This window comes from Abramis brama (assembly GCF_963993115.1).
Source record: "Abramis brama genome assembly, chromosome: 10".
NCBI classification, from domain to species: domain Eukaryota; kingdom Metazoa; phylum Chordata; class Actinopteri; order Cypriniformes; family Leuciscidae; genus Abramis; species Abramis brama.
The window spans coordinates 25,617,468-25,635,745 of record NC_139972.1 but is presented as its reverse complement, the minus strand read 5'-3'; the positions used below and the strand labels follow the sequence as shown (position 1 = coordinate 25,635,745).

Here is an 18,278-nt window from a genome sequence, read left to right as displayed (position 1 = left end):
GCGTACAGGGCAACCACCCAGTAGAGCATTACAATAATCTAGCCTTGAGGTCATGAACGCATGAACTAATTGTTCCGCATTTGTCAATGAGAGCATATGGCGTAATTTAGATATATTTTTAAGATGGAAAAATGCGGTTTTACAGATACTAGACACGTGACTTTCAAATGAAAGATTGGTATCAAAGAGCATACCCAGGTTCCTAACCGACTACGAAGACTTCAAGGGCAACAGAGCAGCCATCAAGTGTTAGACAGTATTCTAGGTTATTACGTGAGGACGTTTTTTGTCCAATAATTAGAATCTCTGTTTTTTCAGAATTTAGAAGTAGGAAATTACTAGTCATCCAATTTTTTATATCAGCTATGCATTCCGTTAATTTTGTGAATTGGTAAGTTTCGTTAGGTTTTGAAGAAATATAGAGCTGAGTATCATCAGCATAACAGTGGAAGCTAATTCCATGTTTCCTAATGATATCTCCTAATGGTAGCATGTACAGAGTGAACAGCAACGGTCCTAGTACTGAGCCTTGTGGTACGCCATACTGAACTTGTGATCGATAAGACATCTCTTCATTTACTGCTACAAACTGATTATGGTCAGATAAGTATGATTTAAACCATGCTAGGGCAATTCCACTAATGCCAACATAATGTTCGAGTCTATTTAAAAGAATGTTGTGGTCAATAGTGTCAAATGCAGCACTAAGATCAAGTAACACTAATAGAGAGATACAACCACGATCGGATGATAAGAGCAAATCATTTGTGAATCTAACAAGAGCTGTCTCGGTACTATGGTACGGTCTAAATCCGGACTGAAAATCCTCGCAGATATCATTTCTTTCAAGAAAGGAACACAGTTGTGAGGATACTGTTTTTTGTAATATCTTTGACAGAAAGGCCGTGTGTCCACCAAAGCGTTTTTCCACGCGGCTGGCGTGTTTTTTCAATTGTTTTCAATGGGAACGCCGCGTTTTTTAAACGCCATGAGCGTAACGAGGCGCTGAGCGTCTTTTTCACGCTGAAGCACTGAGCGTTCAGCGTTTTTTACAGGTCGCCAAGAGTTGAAGAATGTTCAACTTTGGGTAAAACGCTGCGCTCATCACTGTCACTTTTTACCCAACCGACCAATCACAGTGGAGGAGGGGCGGGACTAAAACCACACCGACCAACTGTCACAACATTCTTTCTGTACAATGACATCAACCAGCAGAGCTAACCAAACAAAATTAATGAAAAATAAATGTTTAGTATGAAACAAATTATCTGCGAACTCAGTTACAAGTAAACTGTGCTGCGGATATTCTGTATCATAGCAACGAAGCGTCTCAACTGAAAAAACACTGCGCTGCCAAAACGCTCTCAAGCGCCCACAGCCAGGCGTTTTCAGCAGAGCGTCTAGCGTTTTCAGCTGGCTAAAAACGCTTTGGTGGACACACAACCAGTGGAGATCGGCCTGTAATTGACTAATTCTGTAGGATCAAGTTGCATTTTTTTAACAAGCGGTTTAATCATAGCCAGCTTAAAGGTTTTTGGTACGTATCCTAGAGACAAAGACGAATTAATGAAGAGGATCTATGACCTCTGGGAGCATCTCTTTCAGTAGCTTAGTCGGTATAGGGTCTAACATACATGTTGTCGATTAAGATGATTTAACGAGTTTAGTAAATTCTTCCTCTCCTATAGCAACGAATGAATCAAATTTTTCTTCAAGGAGACTACAACGCACTGTCTGATGCGATACTGTAATAGATGGTTGCATAGTTATAATTTTGTCCCTGATATTATCAATCTTATAAGTGAAGAAGTTCATAAAGTCATTACAGCTGTGTTGCTTGGAAACATCTGGGTTTGAAGCTTTCTTTTTCGTTAGTTTAGCCACTGTTTAAAATAAATACCTAGGATTATGTTTATTTTCTTCTAATAGGTTTGAAAAATAAGCAGATCTAGCAGCTTTTAAAGCCTCTCTGTATGTAATCGAGCTCTCCTTCCATGAAATGCGAAATACCTCTAGTTTTGTTTTCTTCCAGTTGTGCTCCATTTTTCTGGCTGCTCTCATTTTTTGTGTGCTCGTTGTACCACGGCGTTGGACTATTTTCTTTAATCTTCTTTAAGCGCAACGGAGCAACTGTGTCTAAAGTGCTGGAAACAAGAGAGTTCTGTTGCAATATCAAGTTATTCTAAGCTATCTGGGATGCTGAGATGATGAAACTGATCAGCAAGATTATTGATAAAGCAATCTTTAGTGGCAGAAGTGATAGGTCTAACATATTTATAACACGGAGTCGGCTTTGCAGCTTTGGCTAAATGTAATTTACATGAGACTAGATAATGATCTGAGATGTCATCGCTCTGCTGCAGAATTTCAACGGCATCAACATCTATTCCATGTGATAATATTAGATCTAGAGTATGATTACGACAATGAGTCCTGACACGTGTTGTCTAACTCCAATTGAGTTTACAATGTCTTTAAATGCCAATCCCAATGCATCTTTTTCATTATCTATGTGTATATTAAAATCACCAACAATTAGTACTTTATCTGCAGTCAATATTAATTCTGATAGAAAGTCCGCAAATTCTTTGATAAAATCTTTATGGTGCCCTGGTGGCCTGTATACAGTAACCAGCACAAATCTCAAACGTGATTTATCGTTTACACTATATATTTTTACATTAAGCACCAACACTTCAAAAGAAGTATATTTAAAACTTGATTTCTTAGTGGTTTTGAAAATATTACTATAAATTACAGCAACACCTCCCCCTTTGCGTTTCAGACAAGGTTCATGTTTATAACAGTAATCTTGCGGGGTGGACTCATTTAAAGTAATGTAATCGTTTGGTTTTAGCCAGGTTTCTGTCAAACACAGCACATCTAGATTATAGTCTGTAATCATATCATTAACAATGAGTGCTCTTGGAGTAAGCGATCGAATATTCAGCAACCCAAGCTTTAGCATTTGCTCATCTGTATTATATCTGTTTTTTATTTGTTGAACATCAATTCAATTTTTAACCTTAGATTTGGACGTTTTTTTGATTTCCAAATTCGGGGAACAGACATAGTCTCTATATGATGATATCTAGGTGAAAGAGGCTCTATGTGATGGAATTTATCTGACCTTGGTGACGCGAGGCCGCTAGCAGACAGTCGGTTAAGCCAGTCTGTCTGCTTCCTGACCTGGTGCCCAATTTGTCATTTTTTATCTCTAAGACTACTAGAGAGAAGAGCAGCACCATCCCAGGAGGGATGAATACCATCTCTTTTCAACAGGACAGGTCTGCCCCAAAAACTTTTCCAATTGTCTATGAATTCTATATTATTACGCGGACACCAATTAGACAGCCAGCCATTGAGTGAACACAATCTACTAACTATCTCATCACTCCTGCGAACAGGAAGGGGGCCAGAGCAAATTACAGTCCTTGACATCGTACTTGCGAGTTCACACACCTCCTTAATATTTATTTTGGTGATCTCCGACTGGCGGAGTCAAACATCATTAGTGCCGACATGAATAATGATCTTAGAGAATTTACGATTAGCATTAGCCAGCACTTTTAAATTTGCTTTGATGTCAGGCGCTCTGGCTCCCGGCAAACATGACTATGGTGGCTGGTGTCTCTATTTTCACGTTCTGTGTGATCGAATCACCAATTACTAGGGCACAATCAACAGAATTCTCAGTGGGTGTTTCACTGAGCGGGGCAAATCGATTTGTTATGGTAATCGGAACGGAAGAGTGGTTTTTTGATCCGCGACTAGAGCGACCCCTCACTGTCACCCATTTGCCTTGCTGCGCAGGCACTAATTCTGCCGGAACCGAATGTAAAGAGTTCACTATGCTAGGCGCATCCAAAATAGTATCTAAAGCTCTAGCACTCTTACTATCCTCAATTAAAGTTTGGATGCGTGTCTCTAGTTCTGAAATCTTCTCCGTCAGCCTAACTGTCTCCTTGCATTTATCACATATAAATCCTATATTGCCGACAGAGAAGGCTATTCTAAACATGTAGCCTATAGCCTTTAGAATGTATAGCATTCTAAACATGCACAGAGCAATGACCCATTAATAAAAGCCTGGCTGCGTTCGAAACCGCATACTCAATGAGTAGGTACTTACTTAACGAGCGCTAAAAAAGTTGGTACTATATAGCCTGATCAATTTAAGTATGAATGTGAACTGGACATCTGCCATGTTGACGTTATCATGTGACCTACGATGCTTTATGGTTATCACAAGTGCAACAACTTAAAAGATATGAATGACACGTTTAATTCATCTATCTGTAAATATCTTGATATTAAGTCGATTAGAGCTAAAATTGTTATGAGCGATAGGTGCACTGACACCTCATAACATCAGTAATTTGACAGCCCTACCTAGAACGGTTTTCCTCAGCGTTTGTAATGTCTGCACAGAGGAGACGGGCAGCTGCTTGTAGATCTCACCTTTGGAGAAAACTGCTGATTTTATAAATGTAAGTATCATTAATATTAAAATGAATATTACCCCCAGAATGAATTGCATTGCTATCCCACCCCAAAACATACAATAATAATGATAAATGCTGACCAATAGTTAATTATATTATTTTTTAAAAAGTCAAAGTCATTTGACATAGCTGTGCATGAATACACACTAGGTAAATGCAGTGAAACATCTCAATTTCAGTCAAGCAATGAATTAATGCATACTTTAATTAAATAATTATATTTTATACACTGACAGCAATAAGAAACATGAATAAATTAGTAAAAGAACAAATAAAAAGTAACCATCACAATAAACAAATGCATATACAAGTCAACAACACATGAAACAAAGCTTTATTCAAACTACAAGCATGTATTTACAGGCGCTGAACACCAGATCCTACTGCCATCACAACACAGCGGTTCCCATTCTGCGGCTTTATTCTGATGAATCAGCTGACCACCAGAGGTGAGCCGTGCCCTCGTGCCGGGGGTTCACAATCTGAGGCAATAAGAGCAGGTGAAGTGATGGAGGGTCTCATCCATGGCACCGTTTCCAGGATTCAGCTCTGGGCTCCTCATCCTCAGTGCTCACACCAGTCTGCAGAGATTTCAGAACCTACAAAAATGCACAAACATAATACAAAAGCAGCCATCTTAACAGCACAATGTAATTTGATTTCTGTATTAAAAGTAACATAAATGACCTTATTTTATATTTTAGCAAAATCCCTAAAACCTTTTTTTTTCCAACAAATGCCGCAATCATCTTTCTTTGCAGGTCCTGCTCCACCACAAAAGATCTGCAGCAAATGCACAGAAATCAAGAATCAGAAAAGTGTTGTAATATCTCTATTTGAAATTACAATAATTAAAATAAACTACAACTTAATATTTAATTGATTTTGTTATCCATTTCTGTAGTACACTCACTCAAAGGCTTTGATGGCAGCATTCAGCTTCATGAGCCACTCTCCACTGGATAAACACACATCTGTTCATCTGTCTCTGTAACATCCAGACAAGATTCACGTGACCTCTGTGATTTATAAGCTTAATACTACATTTACATGTTGAGGTTGTTGCTGATGTGTTAACTCACTTTTTATCCAACTTAAATGTTCCTCAATTTATCAACAGTACTAAAGGACAAATACAATAGATAACTTATGTTTAGTTACTTTATAGATTTGTTTATTTACTTTACTTACAGCACATTTGTCTAATGTAAACAGTGTTGACAACAGTGAATTATCCTATAGCACACATTCATCACTCAGATGTCTATTTCATGTTGTGATGTGCTCATCTGCAATACTTATAGAATATTTTCCTTTCAAATGTAAATAGACATTTAAAATAAGCGTCTTTAAGATGTAACGTTATATGGTTATGTAAATCCACTTTAGAGACGTAGGCTACGTGTGCTTACTGAAGCTCCCCTGTTAGCTATAATTAAACATGTTTTTACAGCAAAATCGCAACTATACTATACTGTCTAACTCCTTTACACCTTCAACAGTTAAAAAGTTTAGGCTACTCTACAGTAGTTCAGCACATGCGATTTTAACACAAGGAACCGTGTTTACACACATTTGAATTTTCTTATTTCTTAAGCTTCACTGCCCTTGTGTAACTTTTTTACGTTATGTGCACATCGTGGACACACCTAGACTGATAAAGATTATTCTGTGGTGAAGGGAATAAAAAAAGAAATGTAATTTCTACACTACAAAAGTTAGTTCAGGCAAGAGTAATAAAAAATAATTCTATATTATTACTCAATTCAAGCTTGTAGAAATTAAAACTTGAATTTATAAGTATATTTTACTTGGAATTGTTTGTCATGTTTACAATGATTCTTTAAGCAAGTATCAAAGTTATAAAATTAAGTAAAACCAACCTCAAATTTCTGCTAAAAAAAGTTGAGTAGGTCGCTTTCATTGTTAGGTTTAGTAATTTGTGGTTTTGTGATGAGTTCATTTTCTATTCAAAATGACCCATTCATCCTCAAACTATCTACTGATTGTTACCGTTATTGTGTGTTGTGTATCAAATATTGAGGTCTCTGTGTTTGGTTGGGTACCTCATTACCTTTATTGTGTAATAAAGTGTAACACAAAATCTACTGTGTTGTTTTCTTAAATGTTTTTAAGTAAACCATACGCTTTAAAAGCATGGCTTATTTCAGTGAATAAAATGTACTTGAAACAGATTATTGCAACGTCAACTTCAAATGAGTGAGTAGAAATTACTCCACAAACTCTAACTGGCCAAGTTAAATTTACTTATTCTCTTTTGTTAATTTTACTTAATTCAGTTAATTCCATACATGTGAAATTTACTTTAAAAACATGAGTGCAAAAACTTATTCACTTCTCAGTGAAGAACTAGACCTTGAACAATACTTGCACACGGCAACTCAAGACGCACATACATTTGAACATTTGACCTCTCTTAATTGTTACTATAATTCTTGCCATATATGGTAAGGTTTGATCTTTGAATATGATCGGATGCCTATGACATCCTGGATGTTATTGCCTGATTGTATGTGTATAAAAATGACCCATCTTCAATTTACTTTAAAAAAAATTAGGAAACTGGTTGATTTAAAAAATGTAAGTGTTGTGAACATAAACATTTCAGTTAATTTAACTTGCAATGTTTTGTAATAGCAATTGCAGTTAGGGTTATATTTAAGTTCAAAGTTCAATTTCCAAGTTCAATTTATATATATATATATATATATATATATATATATATATATATATATATATATATTTATTTATTTTTTTTTTTTTTATTTGTTAAACTAGAAAAGTGTGGGGGAGGTGTGGTCGGGAGATAAACTTCATAATTTGAGTTAATTTAACTTAAATTTATTCACATTTTACACATTAAAATATGTTTACAAATTAGTAGCATCTACTTATATTTCATAAGTAATGCAGATAAACTTAAATATTTTAAGTATATTGTAAGTAAAAAAATATATATTAGATACAAAATACAGGCTTACATTATAAATAATAAAAATAAAAATTACCATCTATGTAAAACAATACTCTATAAGATGGGATGTTTTAAAAGCTTTTATATTAGAGGAGATTTTTTTGAAGTGATGACAATAGTAAATGTAGATCAGAAGCAAATACTTGTTATGTTTACATTTAAGGTGTCTTGCTTTCTGCGTTTTTCCACTGCGTGGCACAACTCGGCTCGGCTCGCTTTACTTTGTCTCATTTTGCGTTTTCACTGCAGTTTAGTCTGCTGGGTCAATCCTTGTCAACTCAACTAGACGTCCCCGGCTCAAATTTTTGATTTTGATCATTTTTTTTCAGTAGGAATACAAACATAAATAGTGATGAAAGCCAAAATATTAAATGTCACAGATGTATATTTACTGCGTAATCCACTGTTTTGTAGAGGGCGGTCAAAATAACAATTTTCACCTGAGATTTGGAGCCAAATTAGAGGGGTGTAAAAATTACTTTATGAAGATGTCAGCATCATTATTTTATTTTTACACAGAGATTGGTAGGTCTATTAGTAAAATCTGTTTACTTTAGCAATCTTCGACCTTTCAAAAAGGGAAAAAAGCACTTGTTTTTTTTGCCTCAAGTTTGGATGTAACTCAAGAAGTATTAAAGATATCTTAATATCCTTATCAGAAACACACTTCAACATACAAGTCCTTCAACACAAGAGAGGGGAACACAAGACAGGAATCATGACAGTGACTTAGTGTTCATATTTTCTCAAGCTTCACTTTTGACTGTTCTTGTGTAAGACTGAATTTGTGTAACTTTTTTATGTTATGTGCACATCGTGGACACACAGACTGATAAAGATTATTCTGTGGTGAAGGGAATAAAAAAAGAAATGTAATTTCTACACTACAAAAGTTAGTTCAGGCAAGAATAATAAAAATAAATTCTATATTATTACTCAATTCAAGCTTGTAGAAATTAAAACTTGAATTTATAAGTATATTTTACTTGGAATTGTTTGTCATGTTTACAATGATTCTTTAAGCAAGTATCAAAGTTATAAAATTAAGTAAAACCTACCTCAAATTTCTGCTAAAAAAAGTTGAGTAGGTCGCTTTCATTGTTAGGTTTAGTAATTTGTGGTTTTGTGATGAGTTCATTTTCTATTCAAAATGACCCATTCATCCTCAAACTATCTACTGATTGTTACCGTTATTGTGTGTTGTGTATCAAGTATTGAGGTCTCTTAGTTCGGTTGGGTACCTCATTACCTTTATTGTGTAATAAAGTGTAACACAAAATCTACTGTGTTGTTTTCTTAAATGTTTTTAAGTAAACCATACGCTTTAAAAGCATGGCTTATTTCAGTGAATAAAATGTACTTGAAACAGATTATTGCAAAGTCAACTTCAAATGAGTGAGTAGAAATTACTCCACAAACTCTAACTGGCCAAGTTAAATTTACTTATTCTCTTTTGTTAATTTTACTTAATTCAGTTAATTCCATACATGTGAAATTTACTTTAAAAACATGAGTGCAAAAACTTATTCACTTCTCAGTGAAGAACTAGACCTTGAACAATACTTGCACACGGCAACTCAAGACGCACATACATTTGAACATTTGACCTCTCTTAATTGTTACTATAATTCTTGCCATATATGGTAAGGTTTGATCTTTGAATATGATCGGATGCCTATGACATCCTGGATGTTATTGCCTGATTGTATGTGTATAAAAATGACCCATCTTCAATTTACTTAAAAAAAAAATTAGGAAACTGGTTGATTTAAAAAATTTAAGTATTGTGAACATAAACATTTCAGTTAATTTAACTTGCAATGTTTTGTAATAGCAATTGCAGTTAGGGTTATATTTAAGTTCAAAGTTCAATTTCCAAGTTCAATTTATATATATATATTTATATATATATATATATATTTTTTTTTGTTGATTTTTTTTATTTTTTATTTTTTTTTATTTGTTAAACTAGAAAAGTGTGGGGGAGGTGTGGTCAGGAGATAAACTTCATAATTTGAGTTAATTTAACTTAAATTTATTCACATTTTACACATTAAAATATGTTTACAAATTAGTAGCATCTACTTATATTTCATAATTAATGCAGATAAACTTAAATATTTTAAGTATATTGTAAGTAAAAAAAAAAATATTAGATACAAAATACGGGCTTACATTATAAATAATAAAAATAAAAATTACCATCTATGTAAAACAATACTCTATAAGATGGGATGTTTTAAAAGCTTTTATATTAGAGGAGATTTTTTTGAAGTGATGACTGTCACGGTTACCGTTGGTTTCTGCACTACATTACCCAAGATTCCCTCTAGCACACCTGCACTCACTCTCAGGATCATTAATCACCCGCACCTGTTCCCAATCATTAACCTCATCAGTCAACGCATAAAACATTCTCTGTGATTTCAGTCTGGTTTAAGCCTCCAACAGGAACAGACCATAATCCGTTGTCTCCAAAGAGACAAAGATTACTGAACTGAGATTGCTTGACGTCAACTTATCCAAAGTGAAAGTGCTTACCTGCTTTTCACTCCACATCGAGTTTCCTTCACGACTTCTGCACTTAAATTGAGTGAATACTCACCTCGCACTCTGATCATCTGTAAATAAAGCTGTGTTTGATTCACTTACCTCTGTCTCCTGGTCTGTATCCTGACAGAAGGCTTGACCTCATACTGTTATGGATCCTACACAGCCCGCAGACCGCACGTCCGCGAACCCCATGGAATACACTATGTTCGACCAGAATGGTAGAACTTTGGAGGAATTTGCTAAAGTTTACCTTAACCTTTACCAGGATGGGAGCTGGGATGAGGAATTCCTTCAACAGGAGTTCTGGACCGGGTTGAATGATCCACTCGCCCAGATGCTGCTGCTGGATGATCTCGAACTACCTCTCATCAAACTCATTGTCCGCACGCTGTGGGTGTGTGGTTCATCATTCACTGTGAGAGACATCCAGTCCGATCTCCACGTCCAGCCTGATCCTCACCTCATCAGCCCCGTCGAACCTGCTCACACTGTCAACCCAGACAAACCCACAGTACCACTCCCCGTTGAACACCGTATCCGTTCCGGACCAGTGGCTGAGATCACATGGCCCAGAGCACGAAAACTGATTTCAAACAGTGCTGATCTGGCGTCTAAAGTGTTTGATCCCGTTCTGATGTCCGTCCGGGGAGCTCGCAGATCTGCTCCACGTTCCACCAAATCCACCGAGTCTGTTATCTGCCCAGCCAAATCTGAGCATATCGTCTGCCTAGCCGAGCCACCACTTCCTACAACACCCCTTCGCCGATGTAAGAGGAAGAGGACCCGTCAGGCTCGCCAGAATACGGAGGACGTACCCGGAGACTTCGCCCTGTCAGCCCCGCCTCTGTGCCACGCCATGTCCGAGTCACACCACACCAAACCTGAGACCCCTCAAGGCAAGCCAGCACTTCACGCCAGTCCAGCCGAGCCTGCACTTCACGCCAGTCCAGCCGAGCCTGCACTTCACGCCAGTCCAGCCGAGCCTGCGACTGAGAGCGTCATGCCCGCCGAACCTGCGACTGAGAGCGTCATGCCCGCCGAGCCTGCGACTGAGAGAGTCATGCCCGCCGAGCCTGCGACTGAGAGCGTCATGCCCGCCGAGCCTGCGACTGAGAGCGTCATGCCCGCCGAGCCTGCGACTGAGAGCGTCAGGCCCCCAGAGCCAGTCGTCGGCCCAGATGTTCCGAGTCCAGTTCCGAGTCCAGTTCCGAGTCCAGTTCCGAGTCCAGTTCCGAGTCCAGTTCCGAGTCCAGTTCCGAGTCCAGTTCCGAGTCCAGTTCCGAGTCCAGTTCCGAGCCAGAGCCAGTCTTCGAGCAAGAGCCAGAGCCAGAGCCAGTCTTCCCAAAGGCGCTTCCTTCGCCGCTAGTCTCGCCCAGCTTAAAGCCCTCTTCGCCGCTGGTCCTGCCCAGCCCAGAGCCGCCTTCGTCGCTGGTCCTGTCCAGCCCAGAGCTGCTTTCGCCCCCTGCCTCATCCAGCCATGTGTCAAAACCTGACAATTTCCCCATTAAAATTTTGGGGGGGCGCAGTATACCTGCTAGGGGGACCGCGGAGGTCTCTCCGACGAGGTTCCCAGTGTCACCATGGCCACCAGAAAAAACATCTCTGCCATGGCCACCCGAAGGGTCCTCTCCGCCATGGCCACCCGAAGGGTCCTCACCACCATGGCCACCCGAAGGGTCCTCACCACCATGGCCACCCGAAGGGTCATCACCACCATGGCCACCCGAAGGGTCATCACCACCATGGCCACCCGAAGGGTCATCACCACCATGGCCGCCCGAGGGTCCGACAGATCCGCCCTGGCCAAGGCCACAGCCTGTTCCGCCCTGGTCCCCTGACCAGCCAGCTCCGCCTGGACCGTCCTGGAATCTAGGATGCCCACCCTCCCACCCCTTTGATGTTATACGGCGCGAGGACGCGCCTTCGGAGAGGGGGGGGGGGGTACTGTCACGGTTACCGTTGGTTTCTGCACTACATTACCCAAGATTCCCTCTAGCACACCTGCACTCACTCTCAGGATCATTAATCACCCGCACCTGTTCCCAATCATTAACCTCATCAGTCAACGCATAAAACATTCTCTGTGATTTCAGTCTGGTTCAAGCCTCCAACAGGAACAGACCATAATCCGTTGTCTCCGTTTCCTCTGATACATCAAGACTTCAAGCTGTAATGTATACTTACCTGAAACACTCACCTTTATGTCATTGTTGTGCTGTCTTCAGAAATCCTGTCTGAGTCCATGCTGCCTGAGATTCTGTGTTCCTTTGAGTTTCCAGTGTTTCAACTGAGCTTGTTTGATTGCCGATCTGCATCTGAAAGAGAAGAGACAAAGATTACTGAACTGAGATTGCTTGATGTCAACTTATCCAAAGTGAAAGTGCTTACCTGCTTTTCACTCCACATCGAGTTTCCTTCACGACTTCTGCACTTAAATTGAGTGAATACTCACCTCGCACTCTGATCATCTGTAAATAAAGCTGTGTTTGATTCACTTACCTCTGTCTCCTGGTCTGTATCCTGACAATGACAATAGTAAATGTAGATCAGAAGCAAATACTTGTTATGTTTACATTTAAGGTGTCTTGCTTTCTGCGTTTTTCCACTGCGTGGCACAACTCGGCTCGGCTCGGCTCGCTTTACTTTGTCTCATTTTGCGTTTTCACTGCAGTTTAGTCTGCTGGGTCAATCCTTGTCAACTCAACTAGACGTCCCCGGCTCAATTTTTTGATTTTGATCATTTTTTTCAGTAGGAATACAAACATAAATAGTGATGAAAGCCAAAATATTAAATGTCACAGATGTATATTTACTGCGTAATCCACTGTTTTGTAGAGGGCGGTCAAAATAACAATTTTCACCTGAGATTTGGAGCCAAATTAGAGGGGTGTAAAAATTACTTTATGAAGATGTCAGCATCATTATTTTATTTTTACACAGATTGGTAGGTCTATTAGTAAAATCTGTTTACTTTAGCAATCTTCGACAATCTTTTTCAAGGGAAAAAAGCACTTGTTTTTTTTGCCTCAAGTTTGGATGTAACTCAAGAAGTATTAAAGATATCTTAATATCCTTATCAGAAACACACTTCAACATACAAGTCCTTAAACACAAGAGAGGGGAACACAAGACAGGAATCATGACAGTGACTTAGTGTTCATATTTTCTCAAGCTTCACTTTTGACTGTTCTTGTGTAAGACTGAATTTGTGTAACTTTATGTTATGTGCACATCGTGGACACACAGACTGATAAAGATTATTCTGTGGTGAAGGGAATAAAAAAAGAAATGTAATTTCTACATTACAAAAGTTAGTTCAGGCAAGAATAATAAAAATAAATTCTATATTATTACTCAATTCAAGCTTGTAGAAATTAAAACTTGAATTTTATAATTTTACTTGGAATTGTTTGTCATGTTTACAATGATTCTTTAAGGAAGTATCAAAGTTATAAAATTAAGTAAAACCTACGTCAAATTTCCGATAAAACAGTTGAGTAGGTTGCTTTCATTGTTAGGTTTAGTAATTTTTGGTTTCGTGACGAGTTCATTTTCTACTCAAAATGACCCATTCATCCTCAAACTATCTACTGATTGTTACCGTTATTGTGTGTTGTGTATCAAGTATTGAGGTCTCTGTGTTTGGTTGGGTACCTCATTACCTTTTTTTGTGTAATAAAGTGTAACACATAATCTACTGTGTTGTTTTCTTAAATGCTTTTAAGTAAACCATATACGCTTTAAAAGCATGGCTTATTTCAGTGAGTAAAATGTATTTGAAATGTATTGCAAAGTAAACTTCAAACGAGTGAGTAGAAATTACTCCACAAACTCTAACTGGCCAAGGTAAATTTACTTATTCTTTGTTAATTTTACTTAATTTAGTTAATTCCATATGTGAAATTTACTTTAAATAAAATATGAATGCAATAACTTGCAAAAGAAGAATTAAGTACATTTTACTTATTTTTGTTTTTCAGTGAAGAACTAGACCTTGAACACTGGCACTCTCGCACGCAAAAGGCAACTCAAGACATACATTTGAACATTTGACCTCTCTTAATTGTTACTATAATTCTTAATATGCCATATATTAGGGGTGTAACGGTACACAAAAATCACGGTTCGGTACGTACCTTGGTTTTAAAGTCACGGTTCGGTTTATTTTCGGTACAGTAAGGGAAAAAAATGCAAACATTAAACTGCAGGTTGTTTATTACTATAAACTTTTTTTTTTTTAACAATTTGTTTACACCTTTTTTAAACACTTTTTAATAAAATATAATAAAATATATATAAAATAAAAAAAAAGAATAAGAAATAAAATACTGCTGCAAAGTTCTCCACTAAATAAAATACTCTCAGTCTCAAACCAATATCACATAATAAAATATAATGAAAAATATAAATAAATAACTATGATTACAGTGCAGCATTACCAATCCCAGCTTGTAGGCCTGCTCATATTTAAAAATTAAGGCTGGGAATCGATAAAAAAAATTAACTAATTAATTGCACAATTTGCTGTAATTAATTGCAATTCCTCCAAGCTTGTAATCATCAATAATTAAACTTATAATCACCTAATTAAATGAAACACGGGGAAAAAAAGAACAGAAAATAGCCCTATATTAAAATAATATTAAACATAAATATATCAATGTATTATTATTTTTCAATAATCAATCAACATAATCAATTTAAGATTTTTTTTTGCCCCTATTTTTACTAATTATCAATATAAAATATAGTCCAAAGCTATAGTACAAAGCTATTATTACCAGAGCATGTGATCGGAGCAGGTCATTTTACCAGTGTTGCTAGCGTGACTATACCAGTTCAGCAAACAGAAGTCTACTACTGAGAAATTTCACCTTATTTGAGCGGACTTTGCTTTTCCAGTGCGTGATCGGTACATGATTGGAGTCTTTGGGCCGTTAACGACAGAGCAGAACGCGCAGCACAAACACGGACTCGAACATTGAGCAGAGAGCGCAGCGGGCCGACACGCGCGCACACACACACACACGGAACGGAGAGTGCGGCGGCGCACACGGAGCGGAAAAGCTTTTTTTCGCCCTGCAGTCTATTTCATTGGTTTAGGTTACAGTGACGACGGGTAAAACACTGGTAAAACCCATAGGTAAAACCATAGAGGGTAAAACATTAGAATCAGCTGCAGGGCGGGACTAGCGCTGAACGCGGAGACATCCGCCACTTAATATGTTCGTGTGGAAACACGAAAATGTACCTATGTTCCGCACACAAAATATTGCATTCAGTCATTCGGTACACACGTGCACCGAACCGAAAGCCCTGTACCGAAACGGTCCGGTACGAATACACGTACCGTTACACCCCTACCATATATGGTAAGGTTTGATCTTTGAGTATGATTGGTTGCCCAACAGGACATCCTGGATGTTATTGCCTGATCTCTTATGTATAAATATGACCCATTTTCCCTCAATAAATATGAGAATGTTATGGTATTACACTAGCTCTGTGTCTGCTTGATCATTATTGATATTAAGTAAATTATAAAAGCAAAGCACGGCTGTTTCTGGAACTTCACCAAATCTTCTTCTGAGATTCTGAAGGCAACAATTTGAAAACCAAGGTGAGTTTTTGGAACAGAGACCAACTGAATACATTTTCTACCTAAAGTATTTTCTTGCTTTGTCATTTAATGCATTGAGAATCGCAGTGTGTAGCATCTGAGTGCATGCAGACATTTAACTTTTCCTGTTATTAATTTCAGGTTCATCATGGCGATGCTGAAAGATTTTCTGCTTCTTTTCATGATCTTCTTCATGGGGAATGCAAGAGGTAACCAATACATTTATTTGTAAAAACCCTTGCTATTTAAAAACATTTTGGAAATGTACAATATTCCATTTCACACATATTTTCAGCACATAACATAAAACAACATTCTTTGTTGTGAATATTACAAGAACCCTAACGTTTATGTATTGGATTCAGATACTTTGGCCCAAAAATGCCCCGCTGGATGGATACATTTTAGACTCCGATGCTACAAGTTCTTCTCTCATTCGACTAAGTGGAGCATCGCAGAGGTAATGTGTTAGTTACAATAAGGTGATTTGGTCACACTTTATATTGGTGTTTTTAACTATCTAAATAGACAGATGTACAGCCATGTATGTACACAATAAGTACATAGTATACATATTAAAGACACTTAATATAAAGTGGAAATGGTGATTTTTATTTATTTTTTATTGTAAAACATTATTTTTTGCAAATAAATAATACAGAAAATGGATACTAAGCAAATAATCAATCAGAGCAGACTTTGTTTGCAAATGTCTTAAAATGTTGTTTAAAAAGTCACTTATGCTTTATGCTAAAAAAAATAGATTTTGTATTGACTATAATAGAATGTGTCTCTTTAGAGAAACTGTCAAAGTCTTGGTGGGAATCTCGCATCTGTGCACAATAAACTGGAAAATGATTTCCTGCTGCGTCTGATACCTTCTTCCACACATTCTTGGGTTGGTGCTCATGATGGTGTACAAGTAAGTTAAATTGTGTGTCCTAAAGAGACCTATGCTGTTTGTCTAATAACAAATGTCTGCTTTAAACAGTAAAGGTAATGAACAAGTTTCTGAAGAAGATGGTTTGACTTCTTCCTGAAGTCTGACAGCAGTAGTGCAATCTTTGTATTCACTCTCTTCACTCATTAGAAAAGAGAGTGGTTTTGGAGTGATGGAACTAAGTTTTTCTATACCAACTGGTGCCCTGGAGAACCTAACAATTCAGGTGGTTCTGAGAACTGTTTGGAGATCAACTGGACCTGTAAGAATGCAATCTGTTTTTTGAATACTTTCAGTTATAATTTACAATACTACAATTTCATATCATACAGTACAATTAAATGACTCATTTGGATTTCACAAAGTGCCTTAAGTTGAACATTCTGTTTTATTTTGATTCTAACACCTCTATAATGACCAGAATAACTTTTTTATTTTTATTTCACCCTACAGCTAAGCGTTGCTGGAACGATGCGGCCTGTTCAAGATCAAAGTCCTATGTTTGTGTTAAGGGCATGTGAGACCATATGCAGTCATGCTGATCCACAGTTACTTTTATTGAATGGCATTTACTTTTTTCTGATCTTATCTTTACAAAAATGTTATTCTGAAATCAAATCTCTTCTGACAACTTTAATCTCTTCTCAATATCTTCTCTGAAACACTCCTCATATTAATAAAAGCATTGATAAAGCAAATCATGTGCATTGTGGACAATCAAATTCATGTATATACAAATATAAGTAGGCCTAAATTGTGTAGCAAGGTTTGAGGACATGGATATTAGAATGGCATTCAATTATGTCATCATCAGGGGAGGGGTTTAAGAATGCAGCTGCTTCATAATTGACAAAGAAGACGTTTGCATGTTTGTTTCCTACAATTATAAGCAAATATGGACTTCATCCGGGGCTCTTATTGTTTTCTGTCTTATAATATATATCATTATTTCGGTGTGAGAAACCTCTGCAAACTAAATAGTGATTGAGTGAACTGTTTGAACGAATCAAACTGAATCACTAATAATTTCAGACTTAAACCTGTATAAAAACAATAGTGATTCATTCACTATTCTTGCATTGCTAGTTCTGAGACTAAACAGCTGATAGAAAACACAAAGGACATGATCAGAAAAAAATATAAAAAGTAAAGTAATCGCCAACATCTGAGAAGGTTTTATCTATTTCAAAAGGGTCTAGTAGCCTATTAATATTCCACAAGTATATTCAAAATATGTGTATTAATGCAAGTTACAGATTCACTAAATATTTCCAACCTGTTTATCTGTTATGACTTGATCTCTGAACAGACTCTCCAGGACTTTGGGGAACTTTCCCCTGGGAAACCTGTGGTTTTCAGGGAGGTCACATATGTACTTGACATGATGAACTAAAGGAAGTGCTCTTGATTCAAGGCAAACCTGAGAAAAACAGATGCAAATGAGTTGCAGCAGTTCACTGCAATGGACTGTTAGTAAATGTCATGTCTGGACTAGTTTTACACTCTAGGGGTTTGAATGTGATAATATCGAGGAAACATTACATGTTCAGCGTTGAAACACCTCCTCCTTGTTCCATGCATTGGGTTTAATTTCAGAAGCGTTTCATTTTGGACCACATTTGCATTTAATAGTTGCTCTATACTTAGATGTTTTACAATGAAACA

At 37.3% G+C, this 18,278-nt stretch overlaps 1 protein-coding gene across 1 annotated transcript; it reads left to right on the top strand.

Annotated features, from left to right (window-relative positions):
• Positions 1–15,515: 15,515 nt before the first annotated feature.
• Positions 15,516–17,311, top strand: LOC311091513 (ladderlectin-like). Its single transcript, XM_084127474.1, has 6 exons — positions 15,516–15,673; positions 15,815–15,882; positions 16,039–16,133; positions 16,473–16,595; positions 16,764–16,875; positions 17,067–17,311. The coding sequence occupies exons 2-6, from the start codon at positions 15,822–15,824 to the stop codon at positions 17,132–17,134; spliced, it is 459 nt and encodes a 152-aa protein (XP_083983600.1). The 5' UTR covers positions 15,516–15,673; positions 15,815–15,821; the 3' UTR covers positions 17,135–17,311.
• The last annotated feature ends 967 nt before the right edge of the window (positions 17,312–18,278 follow it).